The 20,680-nt window shown below is 42.6% G+C and overlaps 1 protein-coding gene across 1 annotated transcript in view; it reads right to left on the bottom strand.

Moving 5' to 3' along the window:
- LOC137376411 (uncharacterized) overlaps positions 1 to 19,472 on the bottom strand; it is a 111,150-nt gene extending 91,678 nt beyond the window's left edge. Inside the window, exon 1 of the mRNA XM_068044922.1 lies at positions 18,910 to 19,472. Within this exon, the coding sequence (XP_067901023.1) occupies positions 18,910 to 19,249 (340 nt within the window). The 5' untranslated portion in view covers positions 19,250 to 19,472. The remainder of the gene's footprint in view (positions 1 to 18,909) is intronic.
- Positions 19,473 to 20,680: the final 1,208 nt, after the last annotated feature.

Here is a 20,680-nt window from a genome sequence, read left to right as displayed (position 1 = left end):
CAGTATCTTCCTACATTTTGTTTTGCCTTTTTATTTTAAAATTTTATCCATTAAATAAAATTCCTGCCTATTAACTCCAAGTGCAAGAAATGACTCAGAACTTACTAAGAGCGAGCAGATATGTGTAAAGAGACCACAGAAAGAGCAAAGTTAATTAAGCAGGAGAGGTATTCTGCAAATTTTGTCAAAAGGCTAAAAATGATACAACACAACTTCACAATACTGGTAGGGATAATTCAGACCAATCATAAAATTTTGAAATCTTTAAAACCGAGTCCATTCTACAATTACTATAAACACAAGAACTCAAAATAGAGACAAATAGTTAACAGTTCAAATCAATTGTATTTTGAAATTTTTATTTTGAGAAGTGTTTTCCCTTCGCTAGGATCATTGAAAGAATCGAACATTTTAAAATTCAAATTTTGGAACAAAGTCGGTCAAACTTCAGAACTAGATCATACCCTAAATTTCTCTAGAGGGAATTTGGTCAGTGGAGAATTGCAACTTTTAAAGTTTTCATTTAAACAAACAAAATTAACTCCATTGCAAATTACAAGATTTACAAGACAGTATATGGCTCAGCCAAAAAATACAGACGAGCAAGATCAATACAAAATTTCCTCCCTCCCACTCCTGGATATTCATATGGTGACAACTAATGAAATGTTATTTATGTCACTACTTCTTGACCTGAGACTCTTTTAAACCCATAACACTTACTTCAATTGCTTCCTAAATTACAACAGTGACTACACGTCAAAGTACTTCATTGGTTGTAAAGCGTTTTGAGATGTCTGGTGGTCGTGAAAAGCGCTACATAAATGCAAGACTCTCTTTCAAGGTACTCTACAATCAAGAGTCCAATTGAAATGAATGAACCACAAGTTGCATTTGTTCAAAATCAAACACCAGAAAACATGCCTTTTGAGATAAACACTCAATGACTACATACTTGCATAACAGTCTTGCATCTACCCTGCATCTTCAAGGCACATGAAGAAATTTCAGTCATTCAAGCTAACCAAGTTCCAACATGCATTTAAAAAGTGCCCTTAAGTAAAGTATCCCAAGGCACTTCACTGGAATAAAATCAGACCAAGGATCGATACTGAGCAAAAGCAGAAGATATTAAGAGGGGTAACAAAAACAAGACTTGATTTGGATATGGCAGCAGAATTTTGGACGAGTTCAAGTTTGAGAAATGGAAAATTTGACGCCAGCCAGAGGAGTACAGGAATAGTTGATTCTGGAGCAGATAAGCTGAGACAGAGATAGTCAAAGTTATGAAGGTGAAAATAAGTAATCTTTTGATGGATAGGACGTGGGGTCAGAAACTCCGCTCAGGGTCAATGCCTGTATGACAGTCCGATTCAGTCTAAGTGAGGCCAGTGAGGGTAAATGAACTGGTGGCATGGAAAGGGAGACTGTGGGAAAGGCCCAAGACAATGGCTCAATTTTCCCAGTATTTAGTTCAGGAAATTTCAGCTCACCCAAGACTTAGACAGACTATAGTCTGACAACACAGCCAATGGAGGAGTTGAGGGGCATTGATCAGAGTCAAAGTCATACAGCACAGAAACAGGCCCATCGTTTCCATGCCGGCCGTCAAGCACCTACCTTTTGTAATCCCATTTTCCAGCACTCGGTCCATAGCCTTGTACGCTTATGGCGTTTCAAGTGCTCATCTAAATACTTAAATACTGTGAAGGTTCCTGCTTTTCAGAATACACGTTGAACCTGATCTGTTTTCGGACAACGTCACCGAGAGACAGCACGTTGATGAAAAATAGAAAGGGACCCATGATAGATCAGGAGTACTCCAGGACAACAGCGCAGGAGGAGAAACCATTGCAGGAGATTCTCTGGCCACAACTGAATAGGCAAGAGCACTCAGTCAGTTGGACAATGGAGGAGAGGTATTTTGGGAGGATAATGTGGCCAGTGTTGAAAACTGCAGAGAGCTCAGGAATGGTGCACTATGGTCACAATCAGGATATCTTTGTGACTTTGATTAGGGCTATTTCAGTGCTGTGGCAAGGGCAAACCCCAATTGGAGAAGACAGAAAAAAAATGGAGGTGCAGGTAAGATGGGCACAGATTTAGGAGGCAACATGCTCAAGCACATTGGTGAGGATAGAGGGTTTGAGATGGGGCAGTAGTTTGCAAGGGTATAGAGGTCAAGAGCGTTTTATCATGGGGGGGAATGGGGGAAGATGGCAGATTTGAAAAGTGAGGACGACAGTATCAAGCAGAGGGAACTATTTGCAGTATCAGCTAGCACAGGAACAGAAGTCTGGTGGTCAGCAGCTTAGTGGGCATAGGGTCAACAGAGTAAAATGTGGGTCTCAGACAACATGTGTTCAAGCTAAGTATGAGGGGTGGTAGAGGAGAAAAAGTGAAAGATTCAAGTTTGGGGCTGGGATGGGCAAGGAATGGATGCAGCAGAAGCAGTTTAATGGATGGCCTCAATCTTAGTGACAAAGAAGTTCATGAGCTCCTCACCTTGCTTACTGGAGGGGGCAAGGGAGAGGGGTTCAAGGAGACTGTTAGTAGTGGAGGAAAGCCAGGGTTAATTAACTACACATTAACCATAATAACTGGCTCAAACATTCCACTGATGATCAAATAAAAATCAGTTTAATTCACTATACAGATAGGAAAGAATCAATAACTGTCAATCACAATGAATCTGATCAAATTGCTCAATTTTCCCCAACCCTTGTAGTGACTAGGTTTCCTCAGTCAGTGCATGTGCAGATGCACAAATACCACTGCATTGCGCAGTTAGAAACCAGCATATACTCTGACTCATAATTAAGATGTGCACGCATGTCATGTAGAGAGGGGATAGTATCAGAGCTGATTAACAAGTGACTAAAAAGGTCAAATTCTATTACTGTCTAAGAGTTTTTTTAAAATTAAAATTGGTGCTTCAGATCAAATTCCATGACAGTCCATTATTCTGTGAAAACAGTAAATAACCTCAATTTGCATTAGAAGATAAGATTTGACAACAGTGGAGTTTCCAATCTACTGGTACCTCAATGACCACTGACTCATTCCTAATGATTGCCAGTGCCTCAACTCTCCTGCCCAGTGTCTCAGCACTCTGGGATAAAGTCCATCTATACCTAGAGATGCATTTGTTTTGAGCCCATTTAGCTTTCTAGGACTTCTCTCATTTTTGATTATATTTGGAATCAATGTCTGCAGAAGGCATGTTGCTCAAGTCTTCCAGTGTGAATACTTAGTTTTCACAGAGTATATTACATCTTCAATTTCAAGCCCCGTTGCATCTCTTCACCTCTTTGCTCACTATCCTCCTGATGTATGTTACTGTTATGCTTGGCCTCAGTTGTTTTAACATTTTCCAGCACATGCCTGGTCTCTCTGATCACACTTTTAACATGCTTATGTTTTCTTTTATTCATTCCAGTGAGCCCTTTCTTTCTCAGTGCAGTACTTATACAATTCACTTCTGCTCTTTATTTCACTTGTGTCAATCCATTTACACTCACATGCATCCTCTGAGCTGGCTGGTTCAGAATGTAATTTGTCATTATTACAACTGAAGTGCTGTTAAACAACTTCAAGTTTGGCAGTAAGTAACAGGGTATTGCATTTAGGAGATTGGAGTAGTGAACAATTGGGATGTGTAGACTGAAATATTTAAATTTTGGTCAGCTTTTGGAAAGAAAACCAACTGAGTAAAAAGCATAAGTAAGCAACCATAGCACAGAAAAGGGATTTAAATAAAAGAAACAGGACCAAGAAAAAACAATTGATGCTAAAAAGATAGTTAATAGGGCAGAAAATTAGGGGAAAAGGCTACCAAAAAGGAGTTCAAGAGCCAGAAAAGGTAATTTAGGGAAAAAAAGATGCAAAGGTTTGAAAAACAGATAGAAGGGAATGTACAGAAGAGCAGAGCCCTGAAGAAACAACACGTGAAAATTAATACAGAAAAGACAACAGTAGCGAGCAGACAGAGCCACAAAGCAGGATAGATGGGCAATCATATCATTTTAAGAACAAGGACCAATACACATCAAGCAGAAATTTTTCAAAAGAAATTCAGTAGCTACAGTAAGTTTTTAAAAACATACAGGCAACTTCTTGAAGGGAAAATTCAGGAGATTTTGGACACTGAACGCAGCTGGGAGATGCTAACAGGTGTGCTACAGCACAGCTCAATGGCAGGAAGATTAACTCATAACTGCCAATTATTTACATACAAATTCTAAGAAATGCCTCAAAATAGTCACATGGGAATCAAAGTTACTGAATAGGCTGTGTGTAGTCGTAAGACTTTTTTCTAATTTGATGCAGTCAAGTGAACAAGGGCAAGAGCGTAAAATAAACGTATTTCCTCAAAGGCTTCAGGCAGAGAATTCCATATTCTAACTACATCAGACCAGTGGGAGTCATTCAAAAAGGAATGAGTGAGAGTTCAGGACCAACATGTTCCCGTAAAGGTGAAGGGTAGGACCAACAAGTCCAGGGAACCCTGGATGTCAAGAGATATAGTGGATTGGATAAGGGAAAAAAAAAGGACGCTTATGGCAGATTCAAAGCGATGCACCATTCGTGACTCCTCAGATACTGAAGCAGTCCATGTAGAAATGCAGCAAGACCTGGACAATATCTAGGCTTGGGCTGATAAGTGGCAAGTAACATTCGCGCCACACAAGTGCCAGGCAATGACCATCTCCAACAAGAGAGAGAATCTAACCATCTCCCCTTGACATTCAAAGGCATTACCATCGCTGAATCCCCCACTATCAACATCCTAGGGGCTACCATTGACCAGAAACTCAACTGGAGTAGCCATATAAATACCATGGCTACAAGAGCAGGTCAAAGGCTAGGGATCCTGAGGCGAGTAACTCACCTCCTGACTCCCCAAAGCCTGTCCACCATCTACAAAGCACAAGTCAGAAGTGTGATGGAATACTCTCCACTTGCCTGGATGGGTGCAGCTCCAACAACACTCAAGAAGCTCGACACCATCCAGGACAAAGCAGCCCGCTTGATTGGCACCCCATCTACAAACATTCACTCCCTCCACCACCGACGCACAGTGGCAGCAGTGTGTACCATCTACAAGATGCACTGCAGCAACGCACCAAGGCTCCTTAGACAGCACCTTCCAAACCCACGACCTCTACCAACTAGAAGGACAAGGGCAGCAAATACATGGGACCACCACCACCTGCAAGTCCCCCTCCAAATCACACACCATCCTGACTTGGAACTATATCGCCATTCCTTCACTGTCGCTGGGTCAAAATCCTGGAACTCCCCAACGGCACTGTGGGTATACCTACCCCAAATGGACTGCAGCGGTTCAAGGTGGCAGCTCACCACCACCTTCTCAAGGGCAATTAGGGATGGGCAATAAATGGTGGCCTGACCAGTGACGCTTACATCCTACGAATGAATAAAAAAAAAAGGAAAACAGCAGAGGCCCTAGCGAAGTATAGAAAGTGTGCGGGGGTGGGGGTGGGGTGTACTTAAAGTAATTAGGATAATTAGGAGAGCGAAGAGGGGACATAAAAAAACAATGGTGGGCAAGATAAAGGAAAATCCTAAAGGCATTTTATAAGTATATTAAGGACAAGAGGATAACCAGGGAAAGAGTAGGGCCCATTAGGGACCAAAGTGGCAATCTGTGTGTGGAGCCAGAGGACAAAGGTGAGGTTTTAAATGATTACTTTATCAGTGTTCACTATGGAGAAGTATGATGTAGGTGTAGAGGGGGATTGTGATATATTTGAAAAAATTAGCATTGAAAGGGAGGAAGTATTAGCTGTTTTAGCAGGCGTGAACGTGGTACCATTATTCAAGAAGGGTAGCAGGGACAAACCAGGTAATTACAGGCCAGTCTAACATCAATGGTAGGGAAACTATTGGAAACAATTCTGAGGGACACGATTAATCTCCACTTGGAGAGGCAGGGATTAATCAGGGATAGTCAGCATGGCTTTGTCAGGGGGAGATCGCATCTAACTAACTTGATTGAATTTTTCAAGGCGGTGACTAGATGTGTAGATGAGGGTAAAGCAGTTGATGTAGTCTACATGGACTTCAGTAAGGCTTTTGATAAGATCTCGCATGGGAGATTGGTTAAGAACGCAAGAACCCATGGGATCCAGGGCAATTTGGCAAATTGGATCCAAAATTGGCTTTGGGACAGGAGGCAGAGGGTGATGGTTGAGGGTTGTTTTTGCGAGTGGAAGCCAGTGATCAGTGGTGTACCGCAGGGATCGGTGCTGGGACCCTTGTTGTTTGTAGTGTACATTAATGATTTAGATGTGAATATAGGAAGTATGATCAGTAAGTTCGCAAATGACACGAAAATTGGTGGTGTCATAAATAGTGAGGAGGAAAGCCTTAGATTACAGGACGATATAGATGGCTAGTAAGATGGACAGAGCAGTGGCAAATGGAATTTAATCCTGAGAAGTGTGAGGTGATGCATTTTGGGAGGACTAACAAGGCAAGGGAATATATAATGGATGGTAGAATCCTAGGAAGTACAGAGGGACCTTGATGTACTTGTCTATAGATCACTGAAGGCAGCAGCACAGGTAGATAAGGTGGTTAGGAAGGCATATGGGATATTTGCCTTTACTAGCCAAGGCACAGAATATAAGAGTAGGGAGGTTATGATGAAGCTGTATAAAACATTAGTTAGGCCACAGCTGGAGTACTGTGTACAGTTCTGGTCACCACACTATAGGAAGGATGTGATTGCACAGAGGGTGCAGAGGAGATTCACCAGAATGTTGCCTGGGCTGGATAGGCTAGGGCTGTTTCTCTTAGAGCAGAGAAGGCTGAGGGGGGATTTGATTGAGGTATACAAAATTATGAGGGGCATAGATAGGAAGAAACTTTTTCCCTTAGCGGAGGGGTCAATAACCAGGGAGCATAGATTTAAGGCAAGGGGCAGGAGATTTAGAGGGGATTTGAGGATAATTTTTTTCACCCAGAGGGTGGCTGGAATCTGGAGCACACTGCTTGAGGGGGTGGTAGAGGCAGGAACCCTCAACATTTAAGTACTCATCTAAATACTTCTTAAAACGTCATAGCATACAAGGCTATGGGCCAAGTGCTAGTAAATGGGATTAGATCAGTGCTTGATGGCCGGCACAGACACAATGGGCCTGTTTCTGTGCTGTATAACTATGACTATGTGCAATTATTTTAGCTTTTAGTTCTTAGATTTATCTCAAACTTGCGCCCTTGCTACCCACTCAGTGACCAGTGGTAAGAATCTTGAAGATAGCCATCAGGTCACCTCTTAAGTCAGCTCTAGTACAAGAGGGCCCAACTTCCAAAGTCATAGGCGTAACTTCTCAAAATCCCAGTGCATCTGCTCTACACCTTTGCCACTGCTTCTATATCCTTAACAGTATCCAAAATGGTACACAATACTTCAACCAACTCTTGTACTGGTTTAACATTACCTCTTTGCTTTTGTAATATGACCCTGGATACAAAACCAAGGATTTTGTTGCATACAAAGGCAAAATACGAAGATGCTGGAAATTAAACAGAAAATGTTGTAAATACTCAGCTGGCTGGGTATCATATGTGAAGAGAAAAAACAATTAACATTTCAGGTTGATGACCTTTCAGAGTGGTTCCGATAAAAGATCGACCTAAAACAATAACTTTTTCACTCTACAGATGTTCCCAGACTGAGTATTTCGAGCATTTTCTGATTTTGTTGCATACTTGCATTGCCACCTTTAATGGCCCATATACTTGCACATCTAGTCTGCTCCACTATGCCATTTAAGATGTACATACATCCCTCTTAATTTCAAAATGTATAACTTCCCATTTTTCTACATGACACTATCTGCCAATCCTGCTAGCCAATTAGTGATCCCCTGCAGCCTCAGAATTTGCCATTAGAAAATGTTGAGTTTCCTCAATTCTCAAGTCAAGATCACATAACTAACCAATAAACAAGAGTGACTCCAACATAGACCCCTGCAGGACACCACCACTCATCCTTCCAGTTTAGTCTCCTTTAACTCATACACTTTGCTTTCTGTCTTCTAATCATCACTTACCTATATTCCCCTTAATTTTATGTGCCATTGTCTTTGCCACAAACATATAGATACAATCTGCAATGCATTTCCTTTACATGTACAATCCTTCAACTGAGTAGAATGTTGGTCAAGCACAATGCATCTTTTAGAATTAATGCTGATAGCCTCAAATATCACACTTGAGGCTATCATGGCATTCAATTAACTATCTGCAGACTGGGGTGTGGGGGTGGGAGCAAGGAGTTAGAGAAGTTCCTGCTATCCTGCTCCTATTGAACAGCATGGTGCTGTGTCCCAGCCAACATTTATCCCTCAGCCAACACCTAAAACAGATGACCTGATCATTTATTTTGTCATTGCTTGTGGAGCTTGATGTGAAAACTGGCTGCTGAATATACTTCAGAAGTATTTCATTGGCTGTAAAGAGCTTTGGGACATCCTGAGGTCATGATACAAATGCAAGTCTTTCTTACTGTCCCAAGCTAAGTCCCATTTGCCCATAATCACAGTTCTTGTTGAACTTTGTTGGCTCCCTGGTGTATATGGATTCCAATGGAGCACAGGGTTGAGCCTAGCTTCTATTCTCCTACACTCAAATCAACTCGTACATGACTGGTCTCCTGGATGTGGCAACATGGGGCACCCATCACCCTCACAATACCATCACACAAGGAGGAAGGATGTAGAGAATTGACAGAATAAATGGATAGAATATGAAAGAAAATCTTAAAATATATAAACTTACATTCATTTTTGGTTGGGTTTGGTGCAAACAGAAAAGCTTTGGCCCAGTTACAAACTACCATGTTGGAAATTGTTTTTTTTTTTGAACAGAATTATTCAGAGAAAAACCCAGGTACTCTTGTAGAAATAAAGAAAGTGCTTTGCTTTTCAAAACCATTAATTCAAGCAAGCTTGAAAACAAGGTGCGTTATTTGAAGCAAAATTGTAGTTCTACGTTATACTTGTGTCCAATCGTCAACATGGCTATGCCTTAAAGCATCATTGGTAGAAGGCAGTTTAGTATCTGACTGTTTCTTGTTCACAATACTAGAAACATTACAGAATATCTACCAATTTTAATTTCACAGAATTTTTTCTCTAGCAGTGAAACAAGCATGACAAGTTAAATTCTGTTGCACAGACCTCCATACAATATTCTTGGTTTCACAAACATTTGTATCATACATTTATTAAAACATTAAAATATAATAGCAATGACAGTATGACCAAACATTTTTGGAAATGAAATTTAAATATGCAACTGTATTTACTTATTTCTTTGCATTATGGTTTAAGCTGTCCTTGCATACGAATTAAACACTCATCTTCCTCTCCCACCCCAAAAACTGATTAGCAAGATTAAAATAAAGGCTAACTGCTTAAAAACACCAATTGACAAAACAATTATTTTGAAATCAAAAGTGAGCAACCAATTTATGATCTAGGCTGATTATAACAGATAGCTCACAGCTGGTTACCTTTCAGATCTAGCTTCTGCTCTAGGAAAGTGTAACCTGCAATCAGAGCACGGAAGAAAAAATGGTAGTCAGTTCCAAACAACAGCAAAAGCTAATAAACACAGAGAAACAGTGAATTACCAACAAAGGTGAATGTGTCTATTTTCAGTCCATTACAGTTCCATAGTTTTGCAGCCAGTCAGCCCAAAAGGTGCATATGCTCCACGTGAGCCACCTCTCAATTCTTCATCTAACCACAACACATTCAATTCCTTTCTCCCTTGTGTTTATCTACCTTCTCTTTAAATGCATCTACGCTAGTCACCTCAACCACTCCTTGTGGCAGTAAGTTTCATATTCCAACTACCTGGGTAGTTTCTCCAGAAATTTTTTTTTTTGTTAATGACTATCTATATTTACAGCCCCTAGTTCTGGTTTTCCCCAAGTGGAAACATCTTCTCTACATCTATCCTATCAAATCCTTTCATAAACTCCCAAGACCTCTATTGGGTCACCCTTCAATCTTTTTAAGCAAAAAAAAGAGCCCCAACCTGTTCAATCTTTCCTGATAGGTATAACCTCTCAGCTCTGGTGTCATTCTAGTAAATCGGTTTTGATTCTCCAGTGCGTCTATATCCTTTTTATAATAAAAAGGCCAGAATTGTTCCCAGTACTCCAAGTGCAGTCTAACCAAGGTTCTACAGAGGTCAATATAACTTCACTGCTTTTCAATTCCATTCCTCTAGAAATGAACTCTGGTGCTATTTAAAAAAAAAGTCTCATTGACCTGCTTTGCTACTTTTAATGATTTGTGTATCTGCAACCCCAGATCCCTCTGCTCCTTTAACCCATTTAGACACTTATTTTCCCAGGCTTTGTTATTCTTCCACAATATACCACTTCATACATCCATATTGAAGTTCATTTGCCAATTACACACCCATTCTGCAAGTTTAACATCTTTCTGTATTTTGTCACAGTCCTCCTCAGTACACTACATCCCCCCAATCTGGTGTTGCCTGCAAATTCTGAATAAGCAGAAGAATGCTGTACACAAAAACAGACATCACTGTTGCAATCACAAGAAATACAACTATTTTGATCAACACCTTCTCCTTCAAGCATTTCTTACCCAATCTTGCAACAATTACCACTTCATGAATAATTGCCCCTTCCAACCCATTTGTCAAGAATCAGGTGGAGTCATTCCCACCAAATCAATTAATCTGGCAAAGATGCCAGATAGTGATTTATTAATACAGTTGTACATTACTTTGGCAAGCAATGGTTTAGTTAAAATATGAAGTTAATCCAACTGTATGTTTAGAAGTCTATTAAGATATTTGAAATCCATTTCACATTAAATCAAAAGCTCCAAATCCTTACGAAACAGCATTTATTGCAGAACAACCATGGTTGCCAGATTTATTATGACAAATATTAGCTTAACAAAAATCGCATTCCACATCATCTTACCTTTATTTAGACAACTAAACTTTGAACTGTACTTGCAAATGATCACTTAAGCCTTGCAATCCCCAATTCTAGTAGATGTGTGTCAGAAGGTTGTTTAATGAAGATGCATTTTTAAGCACGTTATACTTTGAGTAAAGTCAATTATCACTCACCAAAACTGAAACAGGACACAGTTTCTTAATGAAATGTTTATGGGTATGCAACTTCTAGTGGCATTTTTGTTACTCATGCTCCTTACCATAGTTAAGAATTTTATAACACTCAATATTTTCAATAGTACTTCCATCATAAGGAATTAACAAATGTAGCTATTTGATGCCTATGGCATGGCCCATCTCAAATATTTAAACTCTAATAATCTTACCCAATATAGCAGCAGGCTTGTTTTGCATGCTCGTTCACCCACACTGGTGTTGCTCATGGAAAGCTTGGCATCTGAAGGATCATTGTGATGTTTAGCTGCTTAGATGAAAATTTATTCACTATCTTGTTAAGGCCCCAGTTCAAGTACTCCATGTTAAAAGGTAGTTAAAATAAGCAAAACTATCAGTTTTTCTAGCACCAACAGAAAGGGGTCACAGACGCAACTGACAAGGGAACCTCCTGCATGGCCAAGAACAAACTGGCAGAGCCAAGGAAGGGCCATCAACAGTTGAGAATAGGTTACGCAAATTCTGATCTTCCTGGGAACATAGGAGTAGGCCATTCAGCCCATTCAATAAGATCATGGCTGATCATCCACTTCAATGCCTTTTTCTCCACAACATCCTCCTATCTCTTTAGGTCATTGGTACTTAGAAATCTGTCAATCTCTGCTTTAAACATACTCAGTGACTGAACTTCCACACCCCTCTGGGGTAGAGAATTCCAAAGATGCACAACCCTGAGTAAAGAAATTGCTCATCTGTCCCAAGTGGCTTCCCCCTTATTTTGAAATTGTTTCCCCTGGTTCCAGACTCCCCACAGGGGAAACAGCTTAAGCTGCATCTACCCTGTCTGTCCCTTTAAGTATTTTGTAGGTTTCAATGCGATCATCTCTCATTCTTCGAAACTCTAGAGAATACAGGCCCAGTTCCCCAATCTCTCTTCATAGGACAGTCCCACTATCCTGGTGAACTTTTGTTGCACTCTCTCTATGGCAATAATATCCTCTCAGGTAAGGGGACCAAAACTGCACACAGTACTCCAGGTGTGGTCTAACAAAGGGCTGGATTTTACGTCTGGCGGACGGGAGCAGGCCTCCGACGGAGAGGTCAGTGGCGAACCCACTTCCAACTAGCCCAGGGATCCGTCACACATTTTACAGTTCCCCAGGCTTTAATTGTTCCGAGGCAGGACTTCCATCTGCTTGAGGGAGGAAGTCCCACCTCATTGAGCTGCCAGCCAATCAGTGGGCTGGCAGCTTTTAGTCCCAGCAGCACCACCGGGAGCGGTGGCCACTGCTGGGACTGCAGCCCAGCCAAGGACATGGAGCCAGGACTGCAGGCAAGTTTGGGTTACCTCACCGGTGTAATCAGTCAGGCCCTTGCAAGGCAAGGGTGGTCGTTTGGGGGGGGGGGGGGGGGGGGGGGGGGGGGGGTTAGTCTTGGGTCCCAGGGGTACTTGGAGAAGGGGGGGGCAGCGCTCAATCAATAACCCTGTGCCCCATTGTTAGGGCACCCCCCCCCCCCCCTCCCAGGGCACAGAGAGGCAGACAATCACCGGGCAGCCTTTCTCAGCTCCAGAACACCCGCCTACCAAGGGTAAAATCGCTGTGGAGGCGTGCGAAGGCCCGTTAAGTGGCCACATAAGGGCCTTGATTGGCCTGGGGTAGGCAGTCTATTTTTCACCCCCCCCCCCCCACATAAAGTAGGTCAGAGGCAGGACAGTGTCAGGAAGGCCTCCTGCTCAATCTTACGCCAACATCAACTCCGGACCCATGAAGTCTCAATGGCATCAGGTCAAACCTGGGCAAGGAAACCTCCTGCTGATTACCACCTACCACCCTCCCTCAGTTGATGAGTCAGTACTCCTCCACGTTGAACACCACTTGGAGGAAGCACTGAGGGTGGCAAGGGCGCAGAATGAACTCTGGGTGGGGGACCTCAATGTCCATCACCAAGAGTGGCTTGGTAGCACCACTACTAACCGAGCTGGTCGAGTCCTAAAGGACATAGCTGCTCGACTGGGTCTGCGGCAGGTGGTGAGGGAACCAAGAGGGAAAAACATACTTGACCTGGTCCTCACCAATCGGCCTACCGCAGATGCATCTGTCCATGACAGTATTGGTAGGAGTTACCACCGCACAGTCCTTAGGGAGACGACATCCCACCTTCACATTGAGGATACCATCCATCGTGTTGTGTGGCACTATCACTGTGCTAAAATGGGGTAGATTTCGAACAGACCTAGCAATGCAAAACTGGGCATCCACAAGGCACTGTGGGCCATCAGCAGCAGAACTGTACTCAACCACAATCTATAAACTCATGGCCCGACATATCCTGCACTCTACCATTACCGTCAAGTCAGGAGACCAATCCTGGTTTAATGAAGAGTGCAGGAGGGCATGCCAGGAGCAGCACCAGGCACACCTAAAAATGAGGCACCAACTTGGTGAAGCTACAACAGAGCACTACTTGCGGGCCAAACTGCGTACGCAGCATGCAATAGACAGAGCTAAGCGATCCCATAACCAACGGATCAGACCTAAGCTCTGCAATCCTGCGACATCCAGCCATGAATGGTGGTGGACAGTTAGACAACTGACTGGAGGAGGTGGCTCCAAAAATATCCCCATCCTCAACGACGGGGGAACCCAGCACATTAGTGCGAAAGATAAGGCAGAAGCATTTGCAACAATCTTCAGCCAGAAGTGCCGGGTTGATGATCCATATCGGCCTCCTCCTGAAGGCCCCAGCAACACAGATGCCAATCTTCAGCCAATATGATTCACCCCACGTGATATCAAGAAATGACTGAAGGCACGAGATACTGCAAAGGCTATGGGTCCTGACAATATTCCAGTATTAGTACTGAAGACCTGTGCTCCAGAACTTGCTGCGCCCCGAGCCAAGCTGTTTCATTATAGCTACAACATTGGAATCTACCCAGCAATATGGAAAATTGCTCAGGTATGCCCTGTACACACAAAGCAGGACAAGTCCAACCTGGCCAATTACCGCCCCATCAGTCTACTCTCAATCATCAGTAAAGTGATGGAAGGTGTCATCAACAGTGCCATCAAGCAGCACTTGCTTGGCAATAACCTGCTCACTGATGCTCAGTTTGTGTTCCGCCAGGGCCACTCAGCTCCTGCCCTCATCACAGCCTTGGTTCAAACATGGACAAAAGAGCTGAACTCAAGAGGTGAGGTATAAGTGACTACCCTTGACATCGAGGCAGCATTTGACCGAGTATGGCATCAAGGAGCCCTAGTAAAACTGGAGTCAATGGGACTCAGGGGGAAAACTCTCTGCTGGTTGGAGTCATACGTAACGCAAAGGAAGATGGTTGTGGTTGCTGGAGGTCAATCTCCAGGACATCACTGCAGGGGTTCCTCAGGAGTAGTGTCCTAGGCACAATCATCTTCAGCTGCTTCAATGACCTTCCTTCAATCATAAAGGTCAGAAGTGGGGATGTTCGCTGATGATTGCACAATGTTTAGCACCATTCATGACTCCTCAGATACTGAAGCAGTCAGTGTAGAAATGCAGCAAGAGCTGGACAATATCCAGGCTTGGACTGATAAGTAGCAAGTAACATTCTTCCCACACAAGTGCCAGGTAATGCCTTTTCTCCAAGAGAATCTAACCGTCTCCCCTTGACATTCAATGACATTACCATCACTGAATCTCCCACTAACATTCTAGGGGCTACCACTGACCAGAAACTGAACTGGAGTAGCCATATAAATACCATGGCTACAAGAGCAGGTCAGAGACTAGGAATCCTGTGGCGAGTAACTCATCTCCTGACTCGCCAAAGCCTGTCCACCATCTACAAGGATGGATGCAGCTCCAATAACACTCAAGAAGCTCGACATCACCCAGGACAAAGCAGCCCGCTTGATTGGCACCCCAACCACAAACATTCACTCCCTCCACCACCGATGCACAGTGGCAGCTGTGTGTACCATCTACAAGATGCACTGCAACAATGCACCAAGGCTCCTTAGATAGCACCTTCCAAACCCACGACCTCTACCAACAAGGACAAGGGCAGCAAATGCATGGGAACACCACCACTTGCAAGTTCCCTTCCAAGTCACACACCATCCTGGCTTGGAACTATATCGCCATTCCTTCACTGTCGCTGCGTCAAAATTCTGGAACTCTCTTCCTAACAGCACTGTGAGTGTACCTACCCCACATGGACTGCAGCGGTTCAAGAAGGCAGCTCACCACTACCTCTTCAAGGGGAAGTAGGGATGGGCAATAAATGCTGGCCAAGCCAGTGACACCCACATCCCATGAATGAATAAAAAAAATCTGCCATGGTCTTGCCCACTCAAGTCTGTCCAAATACCCTTGAAGCCACTTTGCATCTTCCTCAATACACATTCACACTTAGTTTTGTGTCATCCGCAAACTTGGAAACATTACATTTGGTCCCCACATCCAAATCATTGATATATATTGTGAACAGCTGGAGATCAAGCACTGATGCTTGCAGTAATCCACTAGTCACAGCTTGCCAATGTGAGAATGACCCGTTTATTACTACTCTCTGCTTTCTGCCTGTTAACCAGGCCCTAATCCATGCCAGTATATTACCTCCTATCACCTGTGCTTTAATTTTGCTAATCAACCTCCTGTGGGGGACTTGATCAAAAGCCTTCTGAAAATCCAAGTATACCACATCCACTGACTCTCCTTTATCAGTTCTGTTAGTAACATCCTCAAAAAACTCCAACAGGTTCATCGAACATGATTTCCCATTCATACATCCATGTTGACTATGGCCAATCAGATCATTATGATCCAAATGTCCATTTATCACATCCTTTAGAATAGATTCTAGCATTTTCCCAACAACTGATGCAAGGCTAACGGTCTATAATTCTATTTTCTCTCTCCCTCCCTTCTTAAATAGTGGGGCGACATTTGCTACCTTCCAATCTGCAGGAACCATTCCAGAATCTGTAGAATTTTGGAAGATGATCACTGATGCATCCACTATCTCCATAGCTACCTCTTTCAATACTCTGGGATGTAGAATATCAGGCCCTGGGGACTTATCAACCTTCAGACCTATTAATTTCTCCATTACAACCTTCTTACTCATAGTAACTTCCTTCAATTCTTCATTCTCCCTAATCCCTTGGATCTCTAATTCTGGGAGATTTCTTGCATCTTCCTCAGTGAAGACAGACACAAAGTAATCATTTAGCTTCTCTGCCATTTCTCTATTCCCATTATAAATTCTCCTGCATCTGCCTGTAATGGACACACGTTTGTCTTAGCCAAATGTTTCATTTTCATGTATCTATAGAAGCTTTTATAGTCTGTTTTTTATGATTTTTGCTAGCTTACATTCATATTCCATTCTCCCTCATCAATTTCTTGGTCCTCCTTTGCTGTATTCTAAAATGCACCCAATCCTCAGGTTTACTACCATTTCTGACAACTTTATATACCTTTTCTTTTAATCTTATACAATCCTAAACTACCTTTGTTATCCACAGTTGACTGCCTTTACTTTTGGGGATTTTGTGCCTTGAAGGAATGTATAGTTTTTGTAAACTATGTAATATTTCTTTAAAGACTATCCATTGCCTATGTACTGTCATACCTTTTAATGTATTTTCCCAATCCACCTCAATTTGTCCCTCATACCTTCATAATTTCCTTTCTTCAAATTTAACACCCTGGTTTCAGGATTGAACTACCTCACTTTCAATCATAATGTAAAATTCTATCATATTATGGGACAAAACAAAAAAAAGCAAACTACATTTAACACACCAGTGCAGTAACCAATCAGTAGGGTGGGAACAATCGCAGCCCAGAACAGGCCATATAAGCAATGACTTGCAGGGCAGGGAGCCAAGCACTGGCAGAGGAGAACAGATGGTTGACTCGCAGCATCTCAGGTAGGGACAAGCAGAGTGGAGGCACCAGCACATGCCCTGCTAGCAGTCCTAAATATTGCAGCATTAGAGGGGAGAAGCAAAGCAACTGAGCACAGCCACTTGGTACCTGAAACAATAGAGGGCAAATGAGCAGGAAGAATAGTAAAGTGAGACCACAGATAACTGGCCTCAAACACCAGGTACCCCAAGCAGAAAGGACAATACGGTCTTAAAAAGCAGGAAGGAGACAGATGGCTCACATAAAATCTATTATAAAAGATTTCAGTATAAACATGCAGTGGGGGAAGGGTTAACAAAGCCAGATGAGCAAAGAGCTCAGCTTCAGGACCACTGTAACAATGAGTTGCTACAGCACTAGTGAAAAGGTATAACCATAATATGGCAAATCTAAATAGACCAGTAAAATTACCATCAGCCATAACTCCTCATGAATTAACCCAAGGAAATTTATATATAGCTATAATATGGATTTGTCTATCTAGACTATGAGTTGTGGCTTAAAAGGGACAGGCCAACGTGACAGCTAAACATCATAACTATGTTCGAGAATACCCAATAGCAAGAGATCCACTGGCGGATACCATTAGTCACTACACCCCACCCTCAAACCCTCGTAGACCGATTTTTTTTTCACAACTTCCCATCCAAATTCCTCCTCTTCACGTGAGAAATGGTTGTATAAGTAATTATATTAGTTTCAAGTTTCAAATCAAAGTTTAAAAATCACTATATTGTCTACTTAGACTGGAGTTAATGTGTTTCTCTCCTGGCTCTTATAACGAATAATAATTTTATTTCGCATCAGTTTTCAAGCATCATTTCGCAATGTGGCACAGAGAGGGCGTTACCCAGCACGTTATATCTTTTAGTCAGCTGGAGTCATTACTCCCATGCGGTTTCGAGGTAGTCGGGAGATCACAAGGGAATGAAACAAAACCATATCTTTTCCAGTAACTGAACACTTCAGTTTACAGCCGTCATATGACTAAACTATTTCTTTCCCAAGTTTCATTTACTTCGTGTAAATGCCGTTGCGCGCAGAGAAATATGACATCACTCCCCCACCGTTCACAGACAAGACTTGAGCGCGACGCCGAGCCCATCACGTGCCAGAGGCCCCGCCCCGAATGCAGAGATAGCTGCAGCTGCCGTTGGTTCCGGCTACTGAATGGTCTGATTATTGTCAATCATCTGCCCAGAGTTCATCTGCAAACGGGGGTGGGGGGTGCCTGGTGCAGTCAATGAAAATGGGAATAAATCTACAGACGGTCGGGCAGCGACGGCTCCCTTCCTCTTTTCCATGCTATCCGCAGCGCACTAAGCGGTTACATCACCCAAAATTTTAACTTCAAACTTCGTTCACAAGAACCCCAACGCTTTAAACTGATTTCATAGACCCACGAACGCGGCCATCCGGCCCATCATACCTGCTCTTTACAAGAGCTAGAGCATTAGTTTCATCACAGTACTGCACATTTCCCTTTAATAGTTATTGAATCTGCCATCACCACCCTTTCAGCACAGTGGATCATAAATCATTGCGTTTAAAAAAATCAATTTGCCTTTTGCCAATTAATTTAAAATTTATGCAATTTTAATTCGAACACAATAAACCGATCTGCTTACCCATCCCTAGCGGAAAGGAAGGTGCGAAACGTATTTTCAAATATGAATTCCACTTTTAAAAAATGCGCAAACGCACGCTCCTTTCTGCAGTTTTCAACTAAAAGTGGGGCGACTTTTTTGGAGCCTCATCCACTCCGAACGGTTAAGTTCAGCCAGTTACGAGCTAACCTTAATTTAAGGGACCGGTGTTTGGCAATTTAATACTTACCAACTGACTCTGGCCGGGTCTTGGCGACTGCAGCAGACGTTGTCTCTGAAGTGGAGTCCGGTTCGGGTCGGCTTCTGGCGGGTAGAGGCGGAGGAATCAAGGAATCATCGTCTCCGAATGCAATGTCACCGGTGCTTTCTGCTGGCTCGAAGGCTCTAGGAGCCGGGAGAGGCGCAGATATAGGGACCACAGGAGGAGATATGGGTGCGTCGCCAGCCCCGGGCTCAAGAGGATCCGAATCATCCGGCGCTTTCTCCGCATCTTCGTGGGCCAGTGCTTCAACAAGGTCGTCGAAACGAGCCGAAGAGGAGACGGAGGGAGATTGCCATTCCTCTGCCATGGTTCGGACTTAATTTTTTCAAAACCTTATTCTTAATGGATGCTTAACTGTTAGCCTTCAGCTACTTTGTAGACTTAAAACACAGAAGCGTTGCTAACGCCTGTTTGAAAGATTCAGAAGTGCGCCACCAGACTGAGGCGGGTCTTACTGAGTAAGGAAGCAGAAGACAAACCTTCCCCACTCCCCCTGCGCGGTGATTATAATAATAAAAAAATGGCGTCGCCGTGATTCATAGAAACCAGACGACGCTACGCCTCCAACACAACCTAACCTTGGTGAGGCGAATGAAGTGATTGATGGCGTATCTGGCCAATAAGCGAAGCAAACGGCCCTGAAAACGTGGCCCCCAATGGGCGTATTTAGACCAATAAAAAACAAATATTTTCAAATTATAATCTGATTGGTTGGACAGGTAACTTGCCCGCCCAGTTTATTCCTGCGCCATAATTGAAGCGGATTAGTTTTCGCCGTAGTTACTTTAAGGTGCGAAGAGGTTATCAAATTATCATAATTGGTGCAAAGCACTCATCGAAATGTAGAGGTCAGTGAGGACTCAGAATAAAATTGTTATCACCGCCTTCAGTTAGAAATGTGTATTTGTTTCTCAATTAAGTATGTTTTTAAATGTTCTATAAAATCGATGACGTCTTTTTGTAGGAAGAAGAAGCGAAGACGATTACTTTACATCTCGGTGAAAACGAAGAACTTAAAATAGGAAATTCAGTAAACGCATAGCGTTTCCATTGGCAATCAAAAAATAAACGGCAGGTTTTAACGTTTTGCATGTCGACCCTTCCTGAGAACCTGAAAGGAAAATACACAACAGATTTAAAGAAAACTGGGAGACGGAGAAGGGATAAAAACAAGTGAACGTCAAGGATCAGGAATACTGACTCCCATCACAGCAGTTTTGAATATTGAATTCAGTCAGTAATAAACTAGTAAAGACTGCATAGTTTCAATACATGATTCAGATTCATCTGCAATTTTAATACGGTATACTTAAGTTGCCAATCATACACGCATTCCCAGGTCAAACGGATCAGTAAGGAAGCTTGCTGTGTTTAAATATGGAAACAGTTACATTAATAGTAGTTCATCACCCTCGGAAAAGAAATAAAATATAAATAACAGCACCAATGACCAGATCTATATATCAATTAAGTCCAACTGTTCCAACATTGGTATTTGGGTAATAGGTTTGTTATTTATATTGTTGATAGGAACCATCAGTGAGATAGTTGATGTGGCTGTGGTCTATTTACTGTGAATTGGCGAGATGGCTCCACATGTATGTATGTAACGGGTGTTTCTGCAAATTTGGTTCTGGTTTCTGCAGGTGTGTCCAGTTCCAGCTAAATATCTTCCCAACTTCAGTTATTACATTTCAGGATCTGCTATCGTATTGCTGTTGTACTTTGTGATACCATT

Source organism: Heterodontus francisci, chromosome 13, assembly GCF_036365525.1.
Source record: "Heterodontus francisci isolate sHetFra1 chromosome 13, sHetFra1.hap1, whole genome shotgun sequence".
NCBI classification, from domain to species: domain Eukaryota; kingdom Metazoa; phylum Chordata; class Chondrichthyes; order Heterodontiformes; family Heterodontidae; genus Heterodontus; species Heterodontus francisci.
The sequence above is the reverse complement of the archived record's forward strand: the minus strand, read 5'-3'. Positions and strand labels throughout refer to the sequence as shown.